General features: G+C 36.7%; 1 protein-coding gene across 9 annotated transcripts in view; it reads left to right on the top strand.

Moving 5' to 3' along the window:
- The window catches only part of UBR5 (ubiquitin protein ligase E3 component n-recognin 5), an 85,955-nt gene that overhangs the window by 42,265 nt on the left and 23,872 nt on the right, over positions 1-19,818 (top strand). For 5 of the 9 annotated variants that reach the window (XM_059485191.1, XM_059485209.1, XM_059485200.1 and 2 more), the window contains 18 exons: positions 68-177; positions 1,788-1,900; positions 7,290-7,433; positions 7,529-7,640; positions 7,846-8,000; positions 8,841-9,038; positions 10,169-10,379; positions 11,014-11,058; positions 14,112-14,238; positions 15,161-15,312; positions 15,711-15,806; positions 16,222-16,345; positions 16,665-16,762; positions 17,556-17,704; positions 18,136-18,227; positions 19,148-19,294; positions 19,393-19,511; positions 19,607-19,733. In XM_059485191.1, the coding sequence (XP_059341174.1) occupies positions 68-177; positions 1,788-1,900; positions 7,290-7,433; positions 7,529-7,640; positions 7,846-8,000; positions 8,841-9,038; positions 10,169-10,379; positions 11,014-11,058; positions 14,112-14,238; positions 15,161-15,312; positions 15,711-15,806; positions 16,222-16,345; positions 16,665-16,762; positions 17,556-17,704; positions 18,136-18,227; positions 19,148-19,294; positions 19,393-19,511; positions 19,607-19,733 (2,319 nt within the window). The remainder of the gene's footprint in view (positions 1-67; positions 178-1,787; positions 1,901-7,289; positions 7,434-7,528; positions 7,641-7,845; positions 8,001-8,840; positions 9,039-10,168; positions 10,380-11,013; positions 11,059-14,111; positions 14,239-15,160; positions 15,313-15,710; positions 15,807-16,221; positions 16,346-16,664; positions 16,763-17,555; positions 17,705-18,135; positions 18,228-19,147; positions 19,295-19,392; positions 19,512-19,606; positions 19,734-19,818) is intronic. The other 4 variants (XM_059485217.1, XM_059485234.1, XM_059485225.1 and 1 more) reach the window with 3 other exon arrangements.

Raw genomic sequence — 19,818 nt, forward strand, 5'->3', positions numbered from 1 at the left:
GTCCACTGTCACAGAAAAAATTCCACTTTTTTCTTTTTTCATTTCTGAGTGCTAACTTTTATTCTAGACCTGAAAGCAAACAGGAACCAGTGAAAACTGAGATGGGTCCTCCACCGTCCCCAGCTTCCACTTGTAGTGATGCATCTTCAATAGCAAGCAGTGCATCGATGCCATATAGTAAGTAATGTGTAGCTCAGAGTAAATTTAAATAATTATGTAGATAAGAAGTTTCCATAAAAGGCAATTCTACAGTGATTCTGTACTAATTTCAGAATCCTTTGGTCTTTCAGTCTGTACTGCAGTGTAGGTGGAGGCTTTTGTAATAGACTTTGAATAATCTGTGAATTGTCAGTGTTAAATAAATGTATAAGCAGTGACTCCTTGATGTAAGGTGTGTCTGTGCAAGCGTAACAGTTCTCAGAATCAAAAGGATCTTTGAGGAGGTGATGAAGAGGAAATACTAAAGATAAATTTATTTTTAGTTGCAATGTGATAATGAGTTTCTTTGCAGCCAGGAAGTTGAACTTGTTTTGGAAAACTTCTTTAAAGATTAAGCTGCTGTCGAACAGCTTGCCTTGTTGTTGAAAGTCAGTGCAGAAAGCAGTAGTTTGTATCTATTACAGAAAATGTCTAAAAGGAGACATTCTTTACTAACATACAAAAGCAGTCAGGGAGGTTTCATAGTACAAGTTTTGCTTAAAAACCTGAAAGGCTACATGTGAATTTGTGCAACTGGACTCCTTTAAGCATTTCTTTCTCTCAATTTAAACACATAAATAGATAAAATGCAATTACAATGCCATCATTTGAAGAAATCTTCTCTCTACAGCTTATTCTTCTAATTGGTCACAAGCTGCAGTTTTAAGCAGCATTGACCTAATGACTCAAATGGCCTTGTCAGTGACTGAGAATCTCATCTGCTCAGATCTGCAGTACTCACTTATTTTACTAGAAATCTTCTACTATTGATTTCTTTTGCAGTTCATTCAGCTGTAATTTTCCACTGACTACAACTTTGCTTGGGCATTTGAACTAGTGTTTGGAATTAACTGTGCAATTAGCTTAGAAGTTCTCTGCTTCTTACTTTAAATATGTTGGTAGTATTAATTACACTATATACACAACTTGGAAGATAAGGTTCTTGTCAGTGTTTATTTAGCCATGTTATGTATTTAGATTTGATTCTGAGTGTTCTACAGTTGCTGTTCAGATAAAGTCTGCAGCAAATCTAACTGTACTGCAATTGCCATTAGCCCAAATAGCTATTTTCTGCCTCATTTGCTGTTCTTCTAGAAGTTTACCAAGTAATCCATATGTGGTAGGCAAGCAGACTTTTTGTGAGGTTGATACAAAGCACTGTAGCAGGGGTGACTGAATGTTCTCAGTGTCAGCCATTTCACTTACAGCATGAGTATGTGTGAGCCCTGCCAGAACAGAGCTTGTTCCTTGTATTTTAATTTTTTGTATTCTAGTTACTGTATTATTTAAGATTTTTAAAAAAATACTGTACTCTAATCACGTTTCTTAAATATCTTTAAAATTGCTTTGCTTAATATATAGGCTTTATTAGTTTCCAAATCCATAGAAAAACATGGAAGTCACATGATATACTTGTTAGGTAGCTCTGACTCCTAAAGTTGTATTCTTATTAACCTCTTGTTAATTTCTACATTTGACTGCTGATAATCTTTTTGGGGGAAAGGTTTGGTGTTTACTGAACATTGCATTTTGATGCTTTGATGGAGTATCTCAAGTCTTTCTTTTTGGTGCTAACTTTTCTGTGTCAGAGCGGCGACGATCTACTCCTGCCCCAAAAGAGGAGGAGAAAGTGAATGAAGAACAGTGGTCTCTGAGGGAAGTTGTATTTGTGGAAGATGTTAAGAATGTTCCTGTTGGCAAGGTTTGTCTAAAATACACTGCCCCACTGTTTTTGGGGATGGGGGAACAAAGGGTTTTTCTTTTAAGTAAGCTAACTGTTAAAAAAAAGCATACTTTCAGGGATGCTTGAGAATGTTTCTGATGAGTATGATTTTAGCTGTGTTTATATTTGTCCATAATGTAATGATAATAATAGAGCGGGTGTGTTGTGAGTAAAAGGTGATAAATCTTAAAAAATTCTTGTATTTTAAGTTGAACCACAATATTACAAAAAACAGACCTGGTTTTATCCAAAATACTATTTTGTTGTCTTGAGAAATAACTCCCACATGTCCAGTGATACTGTGAAGGGTTGCACCTGTTATGACTGACTTTTACACACACATAGGTAGAAGATTTGGATGAATCTCATGTTCTGGCAAGCAAAGAACATAAATATTTTTGTTAGAAATTACACGTTTCATTAATATGATTAAAAAGTTATTTGATTTATTACTCCAGAAAATCCCTTTGTTTAATCCTTGTAATATTTTCATTTTTTCTGTAATAAACCTTTGCTCTGACTCAAGAGCCACGTAGAGGAAAATACTCCCTTTTCTCCTTTGGCACTGTTGCGTGATGTTAGGAGGGATTAGGTCCTCTAGACGGTTCTCTGGTGTGCTTTTCAAAAATAAAAGCAATGAGAAAACTAATAAGGTTTTCCTCAAAAGGAAAAGATTGGGTTGCTTTCTACTTGATTCATAAAAGATTTAAAAAAATGTTATCAAAAGAGGATCAATAACTGTCCAACAGAAGGCAGCTGAAGTTAGTAAGAGTTATTTTACTTGCATCCCTAATGGATTTACTTGTGTGGCAGTGTAAGATTTGCCTTCAGCTGTATCTTTGAAAGGAGCAGGCTCACAATGAATTTTCATTATCAAGTTTAGGTCATTTCTGCAAAAGGGAATATGGAGCAACTTAGATCATTGTAACACTTCAATTCCTCAAAATAAGATTTTGAGATCTAGTTGAAGTTGCTGAATCCATTGTTTTCCTCTGACACCATCTTTGGGAAAATCCCTCTTGTCCTTATTCTGTCCTTCTTGTTTTAGATCCTAAGATTTTCAGTACAAAGACTGTTCCTCTATTTCTGTATACAGTTGCAAAGGTGTCTATGCATTGCATCAAGAACTACTATGATCAGTGTAAAAGAGCTTGAATTTTTATGTTTACATTTTCACTGGAGTGCTAAAATCATTATGGGGCATGTCTTCTGAACAGAGTTCAGTGGTGCTGAGTCTATTCTAGATCAGTCATTTATGGCAAAAATGCTTCTTTTCCTTTATAAAGCATGCTGTCCTTTTCCAGTGTTGTATACTGCCACTCATGTTTTTCCTTTTGCAGTTTTGTAATACTTAATCTTTAGAGCTTAGGTAGAATCCAGCAGACAAAATCAACCACTATTTTTTGTCTGGTGGTGTCCAGGTTAAAGTCAGAAATGCAGTTTATTACAAGGCATTTAACAAGTTTGAGCCTTGTTAGATGTTCTGTTTGTAATTTGGATCAGCTGTGTGATTGTAAGAAGGAAAACCAGAGGCACCTCAGTCTGCAGAAGAGTTATCCTTGGCAGTTTTCTCCTACAGATTCCAGAATAACTTGTTCATGATGGAACAGTAATGTTTGTAATTGAGCTTGTTGTGAGCTGAATTATACACAAAGAGGATTTGAATTCTGAATAATTTGACTATTGTATCCATAACTAATTTTTGAATGTGTGTGTACAGAGGTTCAGACTGCAAAAACATGGTTAGATGAGTTTGGGCTCTTAGGACTTCATGAGTTAAGAAGTTCTACCCTTTTATAGTCCACCCAGATATACATTGGTCTGGTCTTCCATGGTCTACCCTTTACTGACTGACAGTCTGAAAGGTCAGATTTTGATGTTTTGTTATGGGAGGCTTCAGTGGTATGAGCATCTTGCACGAGAATATACTATTGCAGTGTAACCTGGGAACATGTTAGCCTTGGTGTTTCAGAAAATTGGAAAGGCTTTGAAACAACTTTGAGTTTTAAGAACTTGATGTTACAAATTGTGGTGTCAGTGGAGCAGCACTTAGCTTCTCTCAAAGTGTCATTCAGTAGAATACGTGGTCATGGAGCATTTGGATACTTGGGCATCTTTGAGAAATACACACTGGTAATTTGGTGGATATTTTTTGAGCACAGTATGAAGTCAGTTGCATTAAACGAATTGATTTCTGAGGCCAAAAATCTTGCTGCATGTAATGATTCAGATTTGAAGGAGTAAGAAGAATAAAGCAATTATTTTTGTCCTTTTACCTGCAAGAGCATCCTAAAGTTTAAACATTTATATTCTTTAAAATAAAATGAATAAAGTGTGGTAGCAATGAGCTTCTGTCAAAATGTTTGCTGTCTTTTAAAATTATTTATATAATTCTTTGTTTTACACAAATAGAAAAAAATTCACTTAGTCTTCAGGAGGTGGAATTTAGAGGTAGGAAAGGAAGGGGTTGAGATTTATTGATGTACAGCCTGTGTTCCTGAAATGGTTTTGTTTCTAGAAATTTTATGTCCCCATGCTTTTGGATGTATGCAGCAGCTTCATGAAGTCTCTAAAAAATGTCTGTTTAAAATCCTTCCATGACCCTTGCTGTGTTCTGTAGAATGATGGGCAGGTAGAAGGTGGTGACTACTAAAGTGCCTCTCTGGGCACTTAGTTGGTAATGTAGCAGCTCTCCCCTGTGTGCTGAGATCCAAGATAAGTGTTTGTGATCATTCTGATACCAGTAGCTTGTGCAATCTGCATTTTACATACTGCTTTGTAAGTGTGGATTTCATATGATGCCAGAGCAGCGAATGCCCAAAGAGTCTGATGAGAGTGCAGAGTCTTTACACTGAGGAAAGGGATTAAGAATGCATGTCTGCTAGATTCTCTCTTGTAGTTAGTCATCTCCTTGCTCCTTGGAATTTATTACCTTCCAATCTCATTTCAATTTAAATCCTTCATGGCTTGGAATGAAATTAAGTCTTTATTCCTCCACGTCCATCACTAGATGGAAGAGATAATCATTCTAGGATTATCTACCTGATGGAAAGACTGATGGAATGGAATAGCCTTGCACTTATCCCATCTCTTGTCTGACTGGTGAGAAGTCTGATGGAGTGTTCTTTAGTGTTGTTGAGAAAAGATATGGCTGAAATAAGCCTTTGTTACTGCTCACTAGTATCAGAGGGATAAAAGCTTTTTTCTGTTGATCCCGTGCACTTTGGGATATTCTACTTCACCACATTAGCTTCTGGATCTGTTCTATTGAAATGGCTTAAATGGTGTCTGAAACCACTGCTAGAACAGAGGGATGGGGAACCTGGCTTGGAGCTGCTTTTTTCTTCTTTGGCAGCTGCGGTTCCTTTTGGTCTGAGGCTTTCCATTGGCAGTGTCCAAGGCCTCCCCAAACTGCTTCTGGTCATCAAAGTTATCCTCAACCAGGTGAGAATCCTGTGTATTGCCAGTTTTGCAGTTCCTATACCCAGAAAGCCTATCAGCTCCTAGGAATTTTGTAAAACATAAATTTGGATTTAGTAGTTTATTCTTACTTTGTATTGCATTTTTTCAGTCAGTCACTTGATTTTGTTTGTTTTCCTTTGATTCCTGTCTGAGATTGAAGCCTTCCAATGATAAGGATAAATTGAAAGAGATCAGAGTGGATCTTGCCCTAGAACAGTTACCCACTCCCTATTATGAATCTGTTTGTAATCTTTCAAAGTTAAATATTTTTTAAAATTGTGTCAGTGTTTCTTTGAAGGTGAAGAAATATTTCTTTTTACCTTTGGGGTGGAGATAGAAGCCTTTTCTGTGATGTTAAAATTTCTTCCATTTCAAAAAGAAGATTGGATAGGAAGTTAAAAATTTATTTTCCCTGGTCTTCTGCTGCTGTGTTTTGAGGAAGAATGTGGTGATTTTGGAGAGGGAAAGATTCAATGATTTCCAGTGGCATTCTGGTGTTAGGGACTGTGGAAGTGGATTGATAGTAAAGATAAAGGAGTTAACAACTCTGTTCATCTTTCAGTTTCTCAAATTTTTTTTATTCTATTAAAAAGACCAGCTAATGCTTTAAGGTTGTCAGTATATCATTTTATCTAGTACACTTGATAGGCTGCACTTAGCTAGAAAAATTGGCAGAAAACATGGATTTTTCTTACATACAGTGTCTTGAAAATTTGAGACATGTTTTTTATTGTTGAAGACCTTTTAGATTAGTTACATCTAGACTTTTGTTTGTTAAGCACTTTCTGTGTAGAAACTGTTGAGAAATTAGGGCTTATTAATGAGTGATGGTTGCTTATATCTAGTTTTGATCAAGACTGAGAGCATACAGAGTTCTTATTTCTGCTCATAATTAAAACATTGTCTCTTCTTTCCCCACCTCCGCCTTAGCTTTGTTTTTGTTTTGGGAAAACTATGGTCAGCTGGAAATTCAAAGGGCCTTGCTGTTTGGTGATAGCACGAGTAGTTCCTGTATCAAGGAAGCCTGTTTTGACATGATTAGATATGCATGGCAGCAACTCTTTATAGATGCTTACAGTCTTGGAAATGCCTGTGTCAGTGTAGAGGTGAATACCTCCTGTTTCCTTGGGGGGCTAGAGAGCAACAGACACACACACACACACACACACACACACACACACACACACACACACATACACACATACACATGAAGAACATCTGGATACACTTGTGTGAATCCTTCAGTCCTAAGGGACTGAGTGAAGAACTTGATCATTGAGTGTACAGAACAGGTGCTAGACCAGTAAACTAACAAGTCTTTTTTTCCACTGTGTACAGTCCTTTTGAGGAAAGAGCACAAAAAATTTTCAAGTGGGGCTAAAAAAAGTTTTTTTCCTTTATCTTGTAATATAAGATCTAATGGGCACTTGAAGGAGGAGACTCAATGTAGACTTTGTTGTTGTTGAATTGTTGGCTAAAGTTTGGAATTCATTGCCACAAGAATAATGTTTATTTCCAGAAGTGATTGCACAAGTCAATAAGAGAAAGGTCTATCTTTGCCATTCAACATGAAGTTGTCCTCCAGGAGGTGGAAGTTGTAAAGAGACCAGGGGAGTACCAGCAGGGGCTTCTCTAGTCAGTTGATGTTGGCTTCTCTTGGATGTAGGATGCTGAAATGGAGGGACCTTGGATATGAGTCAGGATGCTTATGAAGTCATTGGGAAATCCAAGTTTTTCAAATTTCGGTAATTTTAGCAAAATGACAAGTCTAATGACCAAGAGCTATACAATTTTATCACTGGATATTGCAAATTTTTTCCTCTCCCTGAAAAATGTGTGGTTTGTTTTGAAGCAAATCAGATTCTGTTCAGCCTTTTGGTAAAACTCTAATGTGTTCTGCCTGTAGGTGCTAAAAGTGGATGGTGCATATGTTGCTGTGAAATTTCCAGGCACCTCCAATAATGCAAACTGTCAGAGCAGTTCTAACTCCGATCCTGATCCCTCTTCTCTCCTCCAAGACTGTAGGCTGCTCAGGATAGATGAACTGCAGGTATGTGTTTGTGAAACATGGAGGAAAATCAGTATTTACAAGTGTCAGCACTGTGTGTGCTTAATTGCAGCTTAAAATTTTACATCTGTTTTCAGGTTGTAAAAACTGGTGGAACTCCAAAAGTTCCTGACTGTTTTCAAAGAACACCCAAAAAGCTGTGTATTCCTGAAAAAACAGAGATCCTAGCAGTAAATGTAGATTCAAAAGGTAAGTAGGACTTACCCCGTTAGTCCAGATCTGTTGGTTCCTTCATTACCTGTCTCTCATCCCAGTGAAAAATACCTGCTTTCAAAGTGACATAAACAGGTGATTCCATTGATATTAGTTCTTTCTTGAAAGTGCTTTAGTTGGGAGTTCTTTTACTGGATGCCATCCATAAAACATTAACTTTTTTCTTCATGTGTTTTTGAAGGAGTGCATGCAGTTCTGAAAACTGGGAACTGGGTTCGATACTGCATATTTGACCTTGCCACAGGAAAGGCTGAACAGGAAAATAATTTCCCTACTAGCAGCATTGCATTCCTGGGTCAGAATGAGAGAAGTGTTGCTATTTTTACAGCTGGACAGGTTTGTGGGTTTGTGTCTCAATCATTTAACCTCACTGCACATCTGTCATATTTGAATGAGATGGTACAGCCTTCTGTAAGGCTTCTCCAAAATATGGCAAAGAAATAGTTTTTCAAACAAGTTATGAAAAACTTGCTGCTACCTTTAATATTTTGGTGGCATAAGGGCAATAGCAAACAACTTACCTAAGCACATCTTATTAAATTCTACCTTGAATGTAAAAAAGGGGAGAAAAAAGGTGACAGAATGGTTCTTGGATTAGTATCAACTTGTTATCTAGCTGTGTTTTGGAATGTGATCTAGGTATATTTTGGAGCTGGGTCAGATATAAATCCACTCTTGAGAATAAATGGAAATATTAACAAAGAAAAAAAATTAATCTGTAATTGACTTAAAGTACAGATTCACTAAAAATGATTGAGGGTTTGTTCAACTCTTCCACAAATGTGGTATACTTTCTTTAGGATAATTAAAAGAAACAGTTTTTGCAAAATAATTGAATTTGAATGTCTCATTTCAATATATTCAACTTTACTTGAAGCATTTAAGTAAGCTAAAAGTATAGTTACTATTTGTTTCACTGGTAATGTTAATCAATAAATGATTATCAGAAGGAAGATATTTCTAGTAATGTTTATTATGTTAAACATGTTTCAGGCACTTGCAAAAGGGAATTTCCTATTTTATGTTACACGACTTCCAATGATAGGAGTTAATGACATAAATGAGAATCTTTGGTAAACTGTTGTAATTGTTGTCAGTCAAGAACTGGATCTTTTGGGAAGGATAATATTTATAAATTGTGGAGACTTAATAATGAAACTTTTTTCCCAAATGTAGGAATCACCTATTATTCTTAGAGATGGAAATGGTACAATCTATCCAATGGCAAAAGATTGTATGGGTGGGATACGAGACCCTGACTGGCTTGATCTTCCACCTATTAGTAGTCTTGGAATGGGTGTTCATTCCTTAACAAATCTTCCTGCTAACTCGACCATCAAAAAGAAAGCTGCTATTATCATTATGGCTGTTGAGGTAAAATATTTTCTCTGCTACGGAATTGTGTGATTTTTTTACCTCTTGTTATTATAAAGTTATGCTTAAAGCAGATTCATGTTTAGATACTGATTTATGTTTTCACTATTTCAAAGAAGCTAATTTCAACTGAAGATTCTCTTAGAAACACAAAAACACCAACAAATTTGCCAAGTAAAGTGAAAGACCCTTTTTTGGGGGGGATGCATGACTTCTCTATCAGGCTTTTAATTAGTAGGGTTTTTTAGGTATTGATTTTGAAATTGTTACCTTTTTATATCTGCTAACACCGTGCAGTTTAATTTGTGTCATGGGTGCGCAGTTTTTCTCAGAGATCCAACAACTTGTTTTGGTTGGGTCCCTGAGAATGCAATACTTCTTTATTTTTTTCTATTATTTTAAAATTACCTATTTGGAGCATATACTAGGAAACTAGGAGAGGAAAGTGAAGGTTTTTTCACTTGAAACACCTGTGGAGTTCTGTCCTCATCAGTGATGTTGTATGAGTAGTTCTGCTGTGAATTTATATGTCATACTTGTAAAATCTTGTCAGTAGTTTGTTAGCTCTGCTGTGTGTTCTGCTGCCCCCCGGAGGTACTGTGTACCTGTTAGACTGAGATGGATTTCACAGTGCAGTAGTATTCCGTCATTATGGAAAAACTGGTTTTATATGGGGTGAACTTCCCAGACCTTCAACAGCTTCTAATCATTCACTTCTCAGCACATAAATCATATGTTTAAAAAGAACTAGGTTAGAACTTATTCACGTACATCCTTAAGCTTTTTCAGTTGTATCACTTTTCCCACGTTACATGGAGCTATGAAATGCAAGTAATCTATCTTAAGAATCCAACTGTGAAGCCAGAGGAATGCTTTTATGAGCCTGATGGCATCTGCTGCTCTGTTCCTTTTGCTTGTCTGTGCCTGAATGCACACAACTCTGTTTTTAACAGTGCTATAATTGAGATGATGAATAATCTGAACAGCTCCTGCAGTAACTTCCAGCCAGTGCTGGAGATGAAGAGCTTCCTATTAATTTCAAAATTAGAAGAAAATTAGAAGTATTTATGGAGCTTATATCCACCTCTTGTGCTTCACATTTCTGAAATATTTTATTCTTTTGAATATAGAAACAAACATTGATGCAGCACATTCTTCGATGTGACTACGAGGCTTGCAGACAATACCTGATGAATCTTGAGCAAGCAGTTGTCTTGGATCAGAATCCACAGATGCTGCAGACGTTCCTTGGCCACAGATGCGATGGAAACCGTAATATCCTGCATGCTTGTGTGTCTGTATGCTTTCCAACCAGCAACAAGGAAACAAAAGAGGAAGAGGGTGAGCTCAACAATATAATGAAAATAATTTGAAATTAATATTTTCATGCATTTTCAAGAAAATATGAAATAAAGGCTGCATTCTTCATGTATGGTTATATTAAAATTTAGCACCTAAAATGTACCCTGGCCTTTCAAAGGTGCTAAGACAACATTTTTATTACTCTCATAAAGTTTTATGAGAATTTTTAAAGAATTCAATAGTTAGGAGCACTAAGCTGTTTAAATTGACTGTAAAAACTTTTGACATTCACAAGTTAATTATACATGAAAAAAGTATTCTTCTACCTTTGTATCATTAGTGTCCCCTTTATATCACTAGTAAAATTTATGAGAAATGGTATTTAATAATTTTGAAGTGTTGTAGAATATGTTAATAGCTTCAATTAGAAATGCTACTTGTCATTGATATGTTTTAAGAAATGTGGAAGAAAAGCCTGTTAATGCCAGTTACTGACACAATTTTAAAATGTCTGTTAAATACTGTTATGTAAAAAGCATGTTAACAGAACAAGGTTGCTAAGTCAAGCACTCAAAAATTAGGGAATGGCAGAATTAAGTTTACCCAGATGCTGTACATGGGCATGCATTGTGGAATGGTCTTTAATTACACCATCATACTATTTTTTCCACAGGACTACCTCATTCAGTGCACAAGATGGACGGTGCTCACCGAATGGGTAGCTATTCAATATTTCTTTTTATCCTCATCATTCAGTGTGTGGCCCCATTCCTTACTCTTGCACACCATACAAACCCTGCACTGAATAATGAATGAACTTCCTTGTGGGATTTTTGTATGGTGCTGTCATTGAATTTTAGTCATTTATAGACCTTAATTGTTCCTCATATCCCTATTTATAAAATGGGGGTAATGTGCAGCTTTTTCATCTCTTGCTTGGAGTTTTATTATAGCTTGAAGTTTTTCTGTATTCAAAGCTATTAACTAATTTTGAGCATTCTGTTTGAGAAGCCTAGGGCCTGATTTTGAGTAGGTGTTACTTCAAAACACTGAGTTCTATGACTGGATTAATCATAGTTTTCGTTGTGCTGTGAATGTTAATTATTTCTGTGAGTCAAGCACCTTTTAGGTGTCCAGAAATGAGTAAAATGTATCACGATCATCTGTAAAAACTTGTTTCACAAAGTTCTGTGTGCTGATAGATGTGTCAAATAGGTTCTGGTTTTCCAGAGCAATGTTCAGTGTCATTAAACACAACACAGTGTTTCCTCCTCTCCTTCCCGAGCTGTTGCTGCCTTACTACACCCCTCCCTAAGGCTGCAGCAAACAAGGCATAAACAGCCTGCTCTCTGTACAACCCTTCATCTCCAGTGTGTCGTCCATCCTGTGCACTGACTGAGGCAGGGGTTTTGTTGCTGGGGAGACAAAACAATCTGAGGCAAAAACCCCAAACCAAAATAAACAAACAAAACCAAACTGTGTAACTGAAGATTGTGTTACTATAAACACACAAGGAAGTTGAAATAAGGATGCATGGGCAAACTTAATCTGACTTTTCCTAATTTGAGTGCTTGTCTTTGCAACCTTGACATTTTTTTCAGTAATTTCATTTGGATGTAATCTAACTTTATGGAAAATGAAAAACATGAACCTGATAGACTTGTGACACTCCTCTGCCTCTCTCTTTCTCCCTCATAAAACTTGTCCTTGAAGGAGATTTGTGTCTTTGGATTCAGGTCACATTTAGCTTCCACTGTAACTGTTAGTGATGGATATTAGGACAAGCTTATTTTCTGTTTATCATCTGGAGGGCAGTGGTGACTTATGTTGCTGTCTGTGAGTTACATGGTCATCTCTTAAAATGTAAAAGAAGTTGGAATTAGAAGTAAAGGCTGCAATTCCAGACGTACAGGCATGATGTTTCTTAAAAATTCCTTAGCAATTTAGTGCCACTTCCCAGCTAGTACCTGCTTGAGATTCTTCACTCTTGTTCATACAGATTTCTTCTTAAGTGCCAGAAAGGAAATATTGAGGGCTGGGATAAGCTTTTTTTTCCTTCTCTTCTTTCTCACATCCTGTGCCTAGTTTAGCTGTAGCTCCTGCAGTGTTGGATAAATGATAAATGAATTGCAGGAAAAGTGGTCCCAGAGCTGAAAAGCTGGGGGAAAGCTGCTCTGCTTCTGTGAATTGATACATCCTCAGTCTTGCCAATAGAAGGGATCTTGGGAAAAGCATCTATAAAAGAAATGTCCAAAACATGTGAAATCATAAAAAAGTTGTGATACTGAATTTCAGCTAATGTCACTGAACACATAAGAACTGAGGGGTTTTGCCTGGAGAACTGGCAGAGATTTCATTAGACAACAGAACAGCAAATGACCCATTAGAGCCAAAGCATATACAATTGATGGTTCTCCAAAAACAGATGCTAACTTTGTTAGTGGAACAGTGAAAATTCAGTTACAGATCACTTTCTCCAGAACAGGTGAAACCTCTGATGCAGAGAGTGGTTGTATTGCTTGAGGGATCGCTCTCCAGAGCTGTGACCCCCTTGTGTGAGAGGTCCAGAAGTGATGGGTTGTGAGTTATGAGAGCTAGTGAGTCTGAGAAAGGAGTACAGCACAAATACCACGGCAATTCTTTTACAACTATGAATCAACTTGTAGCTAGGGGCACAAGAACAGTATTCTCTCACTGCTAACTGTTTAGTAGTTGTCTGCTTTGAGCAGTTGGTGATCTTTGTCTAAGAAACCTGCACATGCTTGTGAACAAGCAACACCAAGGATATCTTTTACTTAGGGTAGTGGTGAGTGGAAATATTTAAAGAATAACCTTACTGTAACAGCTGACACACACTGTCAGATTACCTTATTCTTTTCATTCTTTGACTGAAAGGTATTAATAGCACTTTCCTGTTAAAAAAAGAAAGAAAAAAGGGAACTGTCCAGGCCTTAATACTGTCACTTGTGAAAATAAGTGTGCAGGGAATGGTGACTCTCAGTTTCAAAAGCCTTTGAATAGAAAGTGAGTTGCAAGAGCATTAGCCCTTGCAACTTTGAGACATGTCCTGAAAGAACAAGCAGAATCACTTTAAGAATATACTTTTCTTTGTTCAGAAATACACAGTTTCTGTCTACTTTGTACCAAAATAATCATCTGTATCTTGCTTTAATATTCTGTATCACGCTTCACAAAATTCAGTCGTCATAACGAGTAAAACTGGTAGGTGTTATGATGCTTAGGGTTGTAGAAGTTAGAAGAAATGCTGGTTCTTTCTGATATAAACTGATTGTACTGCCTTCTTATACTCCAAACATAGCTCTCCTAAGCAGGTACATACCTGGAGTGTGTATATTACAAGCCCACACATTTGCATTGTTCATGGATGCTCACTGTGAAGTGTGGTTTGTTTTCTTGTTCTCTGGTCTGGTGTTTTGGTGGTTTTATTTCTTTATTTGTTTTTGTGTACTTTTTATAGTTGTTTTTGTTTGTATTTTGTTTTCTTTGTTTTTTATAATTTTTATCAAGGCTTTTTTGAAGCCTTGACTCAGCAAGTGTCTAGAATCATTTACATGATAGGACCTTGTCTGTTGATGATGCTGAAAGCTTGTTCAGAATCATTGTTAAGCTCATCCAAAATAAAAATTTGTATATGAGCCTAGTTTGTCTCTCTAAACGGGGAAAAAATAATAGTGACGTTCCATATTTTATACTCCTTTCTTATAATTTTCCCAAGTAAAATTTTAGCACTGAATTTTCTTAATTTTTCAGAAGCAGAGCGCTCTGAGAGGAACACGTTTGCTGAAAGGCTCTCAGCTGTGGAAGCTATTGCAAATGCAATCTCTGTTGTGTCAAGTAATGGTCCAGGAAATAGGGCAGGATCATCAAGCAGCAGGAGGTAAACTGAGTAATGGCTTTCTTCTTGTTTTCTGAATGCTAATTTCTGTATTAATTACCAATCTGTTATTAATTCTTTTCTTCAGTCTAGCTTAAGAATTGGCCCCTGTTGCTAGCTTAAAATTGGATTTCACTTCTTTAAGCACAAAACTAGAGCTCTAGTGTTTTTTTGAACCTTTTTTTGTATGAGAACTAATGGTGGGATATTTCTAAACTAATCCTCTTTTCTGGGGTTCATGCTTTGTCTGTCAGTTGTGAAGTAGAAATGTTCCTCCTTGTGGAGAAAAGGAATTTGAGGATAAGCTTTGGTGTTCTTTACCAAGAAGTATTAAGTATGACAGAACTACTGTAGTGGTGGCCAGGCTTGTTTTAAGAGAATTTCTAAGGGAGATGGTCACTTAAGCAGATGAATAATAGTGAGACCAACAGAACACCACTGGGGAAGAATTTAAGTTGATTCATTTTATTCTAAGCAGTCATTAAAAAGAAATTCTATCAAGGCCCATTTTTTAATCCTTTCATTAACCTCTGTTTGTAATTAGATATTAAAAAGCAGTAGCAATAAGAGCAAATCCTTGCAAAAGCTTAACACTCCTGGCAATGAGCTTGGGCTAAAAAGAATGTCAGATAGCAGTAAGAATGCCCATCAGCTGCTGTCTGCAAGAGGCAGTGATGTGGTGCCTAGGGATGTGTTCTGGGTTTAGATATGACTTGAAGCGTTGCTGAGTGACTCCTCTTCCAGGGCTAAAACATTCTGGTGCAACAAAATATAAGCAAAAATACCTCTTGGCTCATTCTTACTTATGCTGAAATAAAATGGTGATAAGAGGAATTAAATTTCCTTTTTCAATGTGAATTTTTTCTTAAATGTGTTCTAATTATAAATGAAAATGTTAATATTTCTGCCTTGGTTTTGTATTTAGTTTGAGATTAAGGGAAATGATGAGAAGATCCTTGAGAGCTGCTGGATTGGGCAGACATGAAGCTGGTGCTTCATCAAGTGATCACCAAGACCCAGTTTCTCCACCAATAGCTCCTCCCAGCTGGGTTCCAGATCCTCCTGCAATGGATCCAGGTAAGTCTGCTCATATATCACATTAGACTGTAGAAGGAGAGATTTGGTAAAGAATTGATGGCTTTTAAGGTGAATAATAACTTATTTTAGTCTCACACTGTCATCTGTCCAATGCCATTAAGGTAACAAGTGTTCATTGAGATAACTTGAAGAGTTTACTGAAGACTTAACAGCTGGTTTTTAATCCAGTATATGTGTTGTTAATGCTGGTGTCAAACTGCTGGGAAGTCTGCTTTGTAATGCTGAGTTACATTACAGACCTAGGAATGTGGCCGTTTGTGGGAAAGATTGCCAGTTAATACAGAAAACCTGCAGTGTGTTAGGCATTGCAGCAAGAGCATATTGTTAGGGATGTTTTTATGTATTGATATACATCCTGCTGTTCTGTTTACTGAAAGATGGTGACATTGATTTTATCCTGGCCCCCGCTGTGGGATCTCTTACCACAGCAGCGACTGGCACCGGCCAAGGACCCAGCACCTCCACAATTCCAGGTGAGGACATCCTGCTTATTTGATTATGCTTTAGAATGGAAATTAGCTCAAAAGCTGTCTTTGCTTGCACAGACTTTCTGCCATATGAAAATGCCTCTTAACTGATGAAGATTGGATTGAAGCAGAATCTCTCAAGTGTGCAGAAAGTAAATGAAGCACCGTACTATGTTTATGTAAAAATATACATGGAGAGTGACAAATATGTAAAACTATGGAAATTAGCATGGAATTGGGATTACCCTCTCTATTTCAAAAATAATTTGGAACTGAAATTTACAGTACTTCATTGAAGTATTGCTGAAACCACTGAATAGTCAAGTTACCAGTTATTCACCACAGTGAACTACCTGCTTTTAGCAGGTAGTCATTTTTTAAGGAAAAACAGTTTCTCTGCAATTTTTTTTCCTTACTGCAGGTCCTTCTACAGAACCATCTGTAGTGGAATCGAAGGATCGGAAGGCAAATGCTCACTTCATACTCAAATTGCTGTGTGATAGTGTTGTTCTACAGCCTTATCTTCGAGAATTGCTGTCAGCTAAGTAAGGATTTTCATGACAGTTCTTTTGTAATGTTACACTACCTTAAATCAATTACATAGAAACCTTTTAAAAAAGGTTACATCAAGGCCTGTTAGTTAAAATTGAGAATGTTAGAATACGCTGTGTTGTGTCCTGCCATCCTTTAAAAGTATGTCTGTTTCAGAGGAGTAAAATAAACAAGACTGCTTATTCACTCTGTGTTTTTTCTGTTTGCACAAACTCAGTGGTGCTAAGTTTTCGTGTATTTGCATCCTACTTCTCCTGTTATAATGAAAAAACTCGGTGTTTTAACTTGTCTGTTGGGTTTTTTTTTGCCTAGGGATGCGAGAGGCATGACACCATTTATGTCAGCAGTTAGTGGCCGGGCATATCCTGCTGCAATTACAATTCTAGAAACTGCACAGAAGATTGCTAAAGGTACAACAGTTTTAGTGACTGCAGGTGTGGGGCTTCCTTCTAAACTTTGGCATGTGTGCAGAGTCATTACTAACACTATAGATTGCTGCATGTTTTGGAAATTTTGCTATTGTGGATTATCTTTCTCTTTTGCAGTTTGTATATTGCAGTAGATTTCTATGAATATTAGCTTTTGTGTTCTTTATAGTATTTTTGGCATGTCACTGTTTTATAAGTGGATTAAGGTACTATTTTTTGGTAGCACAGTTGTATCACATGGAACTTCTTTGTTGAAATTCAAAAAACCTGCTATACAGTGATATGCCAAGCTAGATCCTGTTCCTGAAAAGGCTTATATACAAACAAATTTTTTGTGACTATCTTGTAATGTTGGTATTTAGTTTTTTGGGAGAAATACATGAAATTGACTTTAGGGGAAAAACTTAAGCACATTAGACCTTGTCATACCGCAGTTCTGTAGGACTTCGTGTGGGACAAGAATACTTCTTTTAATAATGTGGTTCATAGTCCTTCAGAATGGTGATACATTGAATTGACAAAAGAATTAGTGAATTTAAAACTGGGGAAGAGGTAATGGTGTTTTTCAGTCAGGAATTTGCAGGGGCTTCTATAAGAAATAATGTGACAAGCAGAAAAGTTTTCTCAAAAAGCTCTAACAGGTTTTATTCAAACTTCTAATGCTGTATGAGATTTTGTAATGGCAAACATCCACCAAGAATGGATTCTTTTGCTGGATATTTTTTGGGGTTTTTTGGGCGGGGTTTTTTTTAACACTGTTATTCTATTACTTTAGCTGAAGCAACTTCCAGTGAAAAAGAAGATGATGTGTTTATGGGAATGGTTTGTCCTTCTGGTACAAATCCAGATGACTCTCCTTTGTATGTTTTGTGTTGTAATGATACATGCAGTTTTACCTGGACTGGTGCAGAACATATTAACCAAGTAAGTTTTGTTTTTTTTTTAAGCAAATAGGAATGTGTTTCAGCCATGTATTGTGTTAGTCTACTAATCTGATTTTTAAATTATTAATTGCATTGTTTAACTTTCTGTGACTTTTAAGTCTGGTGTAAGTACTGCCTCCCCAAACTGCTATGTAGTGTCAAAGCTGACTGTATTCCTCACAACATGGTTATTACTGGGTGTGGCTTTTTCCCCTGTGGCTAACTTTGGCAGGAATTTTGATGGACATGGCTCTTTGAAATCACTGAATATTCTAACATAACAACTAAGTTTCACTTTCCAGAACTGACCTACTTCTGAGTTTAGGCATCAATTTAAACAAATGCAGTTTCATTGTAACCTGAACTAGCATGAGATTGCAAGCACTGTAAGGAAAAAATGATACATAATATTCCCCCCCCTCCATTTTTTAGGATATATTTGAATGCCGAACATGTGGTCTGTTGGAATCACTTTGTTGTTGCACAGAATGTGCAAGGGTCTGTCACAAAGGACATGACTGCAAGTAAGTATTGTGTTCTATTTCTTAAAATTATATCAGTATTTTGTGGTTTCCTTTGTTTACTGATGCTTAATAAATTTTTTCATTGTTTGAAGTGTTCCAAACTTAGAGAACAGAAGATAAATGAAATAGTTTTGTATCTACTGTGTAAGATTTATTTAATAGGCCAGAATTGAAAGAGTAACCTGAAGTGGTTTTGTACTTTCCATTTTGTAGTATTTAGAGTAAAAGAGTAATTCTCAAAGTGCATAATATTGTGAGAACATTATATCTAAATAATGCTGTGTTTTCATTTTGGGTGCCCCTCAGTGTTTTATGAATCCTGGTGACAGATCATTCTTAGGAATTTTCGGAAAGAAATGTAGGATATTAATCTTCTAAAAATCAACTGTAACAGAGGGAAAAGTGAGCAAACAATCAAGAAATCTCAGATCAACCTGGCCCAAAGCTTTGAAGCTGTTTGTGTTCTGTGCTGCTGTTGCAGGGTGTAAAAGTTACAGCATTAATATCCTAGCTATAATGAGCTAACAAATACAATTATAAAGATATTCTCAGCAACATAACAGTTACTGAGATTTTACTGCATGTCTTGAGTATTTTCAGCTTAATTTTCTTGGATGGAGGCTGTTTTAGGGAAGAATAAATGACCTTGGATGTGTTTTACTAAGACAGTATGAAAAGCTGTGTAGTTAAACTGCCCTCTTAAGATGAGTGTAGGAAATGTGGATGACAAACGTCAAGTGCTGCCACATATAAAACCCATATTTCTCTTTTTTAAGCTAGGTTTTGGCATTTTGCTACTATCAGAAACAAAAAACTGCAGAAAGAAATCTAAGCATGTAGACTAACACCCTCAGGTTGTGTAGAAAAGATTTGGTATCTTACTGGACAGTGTTGCAGTTCACCTTTTCTATTTCTTGTAGGCTCAAACGAACATCTCCAACAGCCTACTGTGATTGCTGGGAAAAGTGCAAGTGTAAAACACTAATTGCTGGGCAAAAGTCTGCTCGCCTTGATCTCCTTTACCGCCTGCTTACCACCACAAATCTTGTTACCATGCCAAATAGCAGGCAAGTTCATGTTGGCATTGACTAGGGCAGAATTAAAAAAATTATTTTCTAAATATATGTGGTATATTGTATTTCCACTAACAATTTTTTCATTACAGGGGAGAACATCTGCTGTTGTTTTTAGTACAGACAGTTGCCAGGCAAACTGTAGAACACTGCCAGTACAGACCACCTAGAATCAGGGAAGATCGCAATCGTAAAACTGCAAATCCTGAAGGTAAGAGCTGTTTCAGTGAAATAAATGGCAGATTCCGTATTTCAGTATCTCTTCCTTATGCTTTCTTGGTTTTTTTGTTTGTTTTATCTTTCTAGATTCTGATATGCCTGATCATGATTTAGAGCCTCCTCGTTTTGCCCAGCTAGCTCTGGAACGTGTTTTACAAGACTGGAATGCACTGAAGTCCATGATCATGTTTGGCTCCCAGGAAAATAAAGACCCGTGTGTATCTATACATAGTTGTTGATGTAAAGTTTGATCTGATACTTGACACCTGCTGGCTTACATATATTTATTTCTTTTCTTT

This window comes from Ammospiza nelsoni, chromosome 1, assembly GCF_027579445.1.
Source record: "Ammospiza nelsoni isolate bAmmNel1 chromosome 1, bAmmNel1.pri, whole genome shotgun sequence".
NCBI lineage: Eukaryota > Metazoa > Chordata > Aves > Passeriformes > Passerellidae > Ammospiza > Ammospiza nelsoni.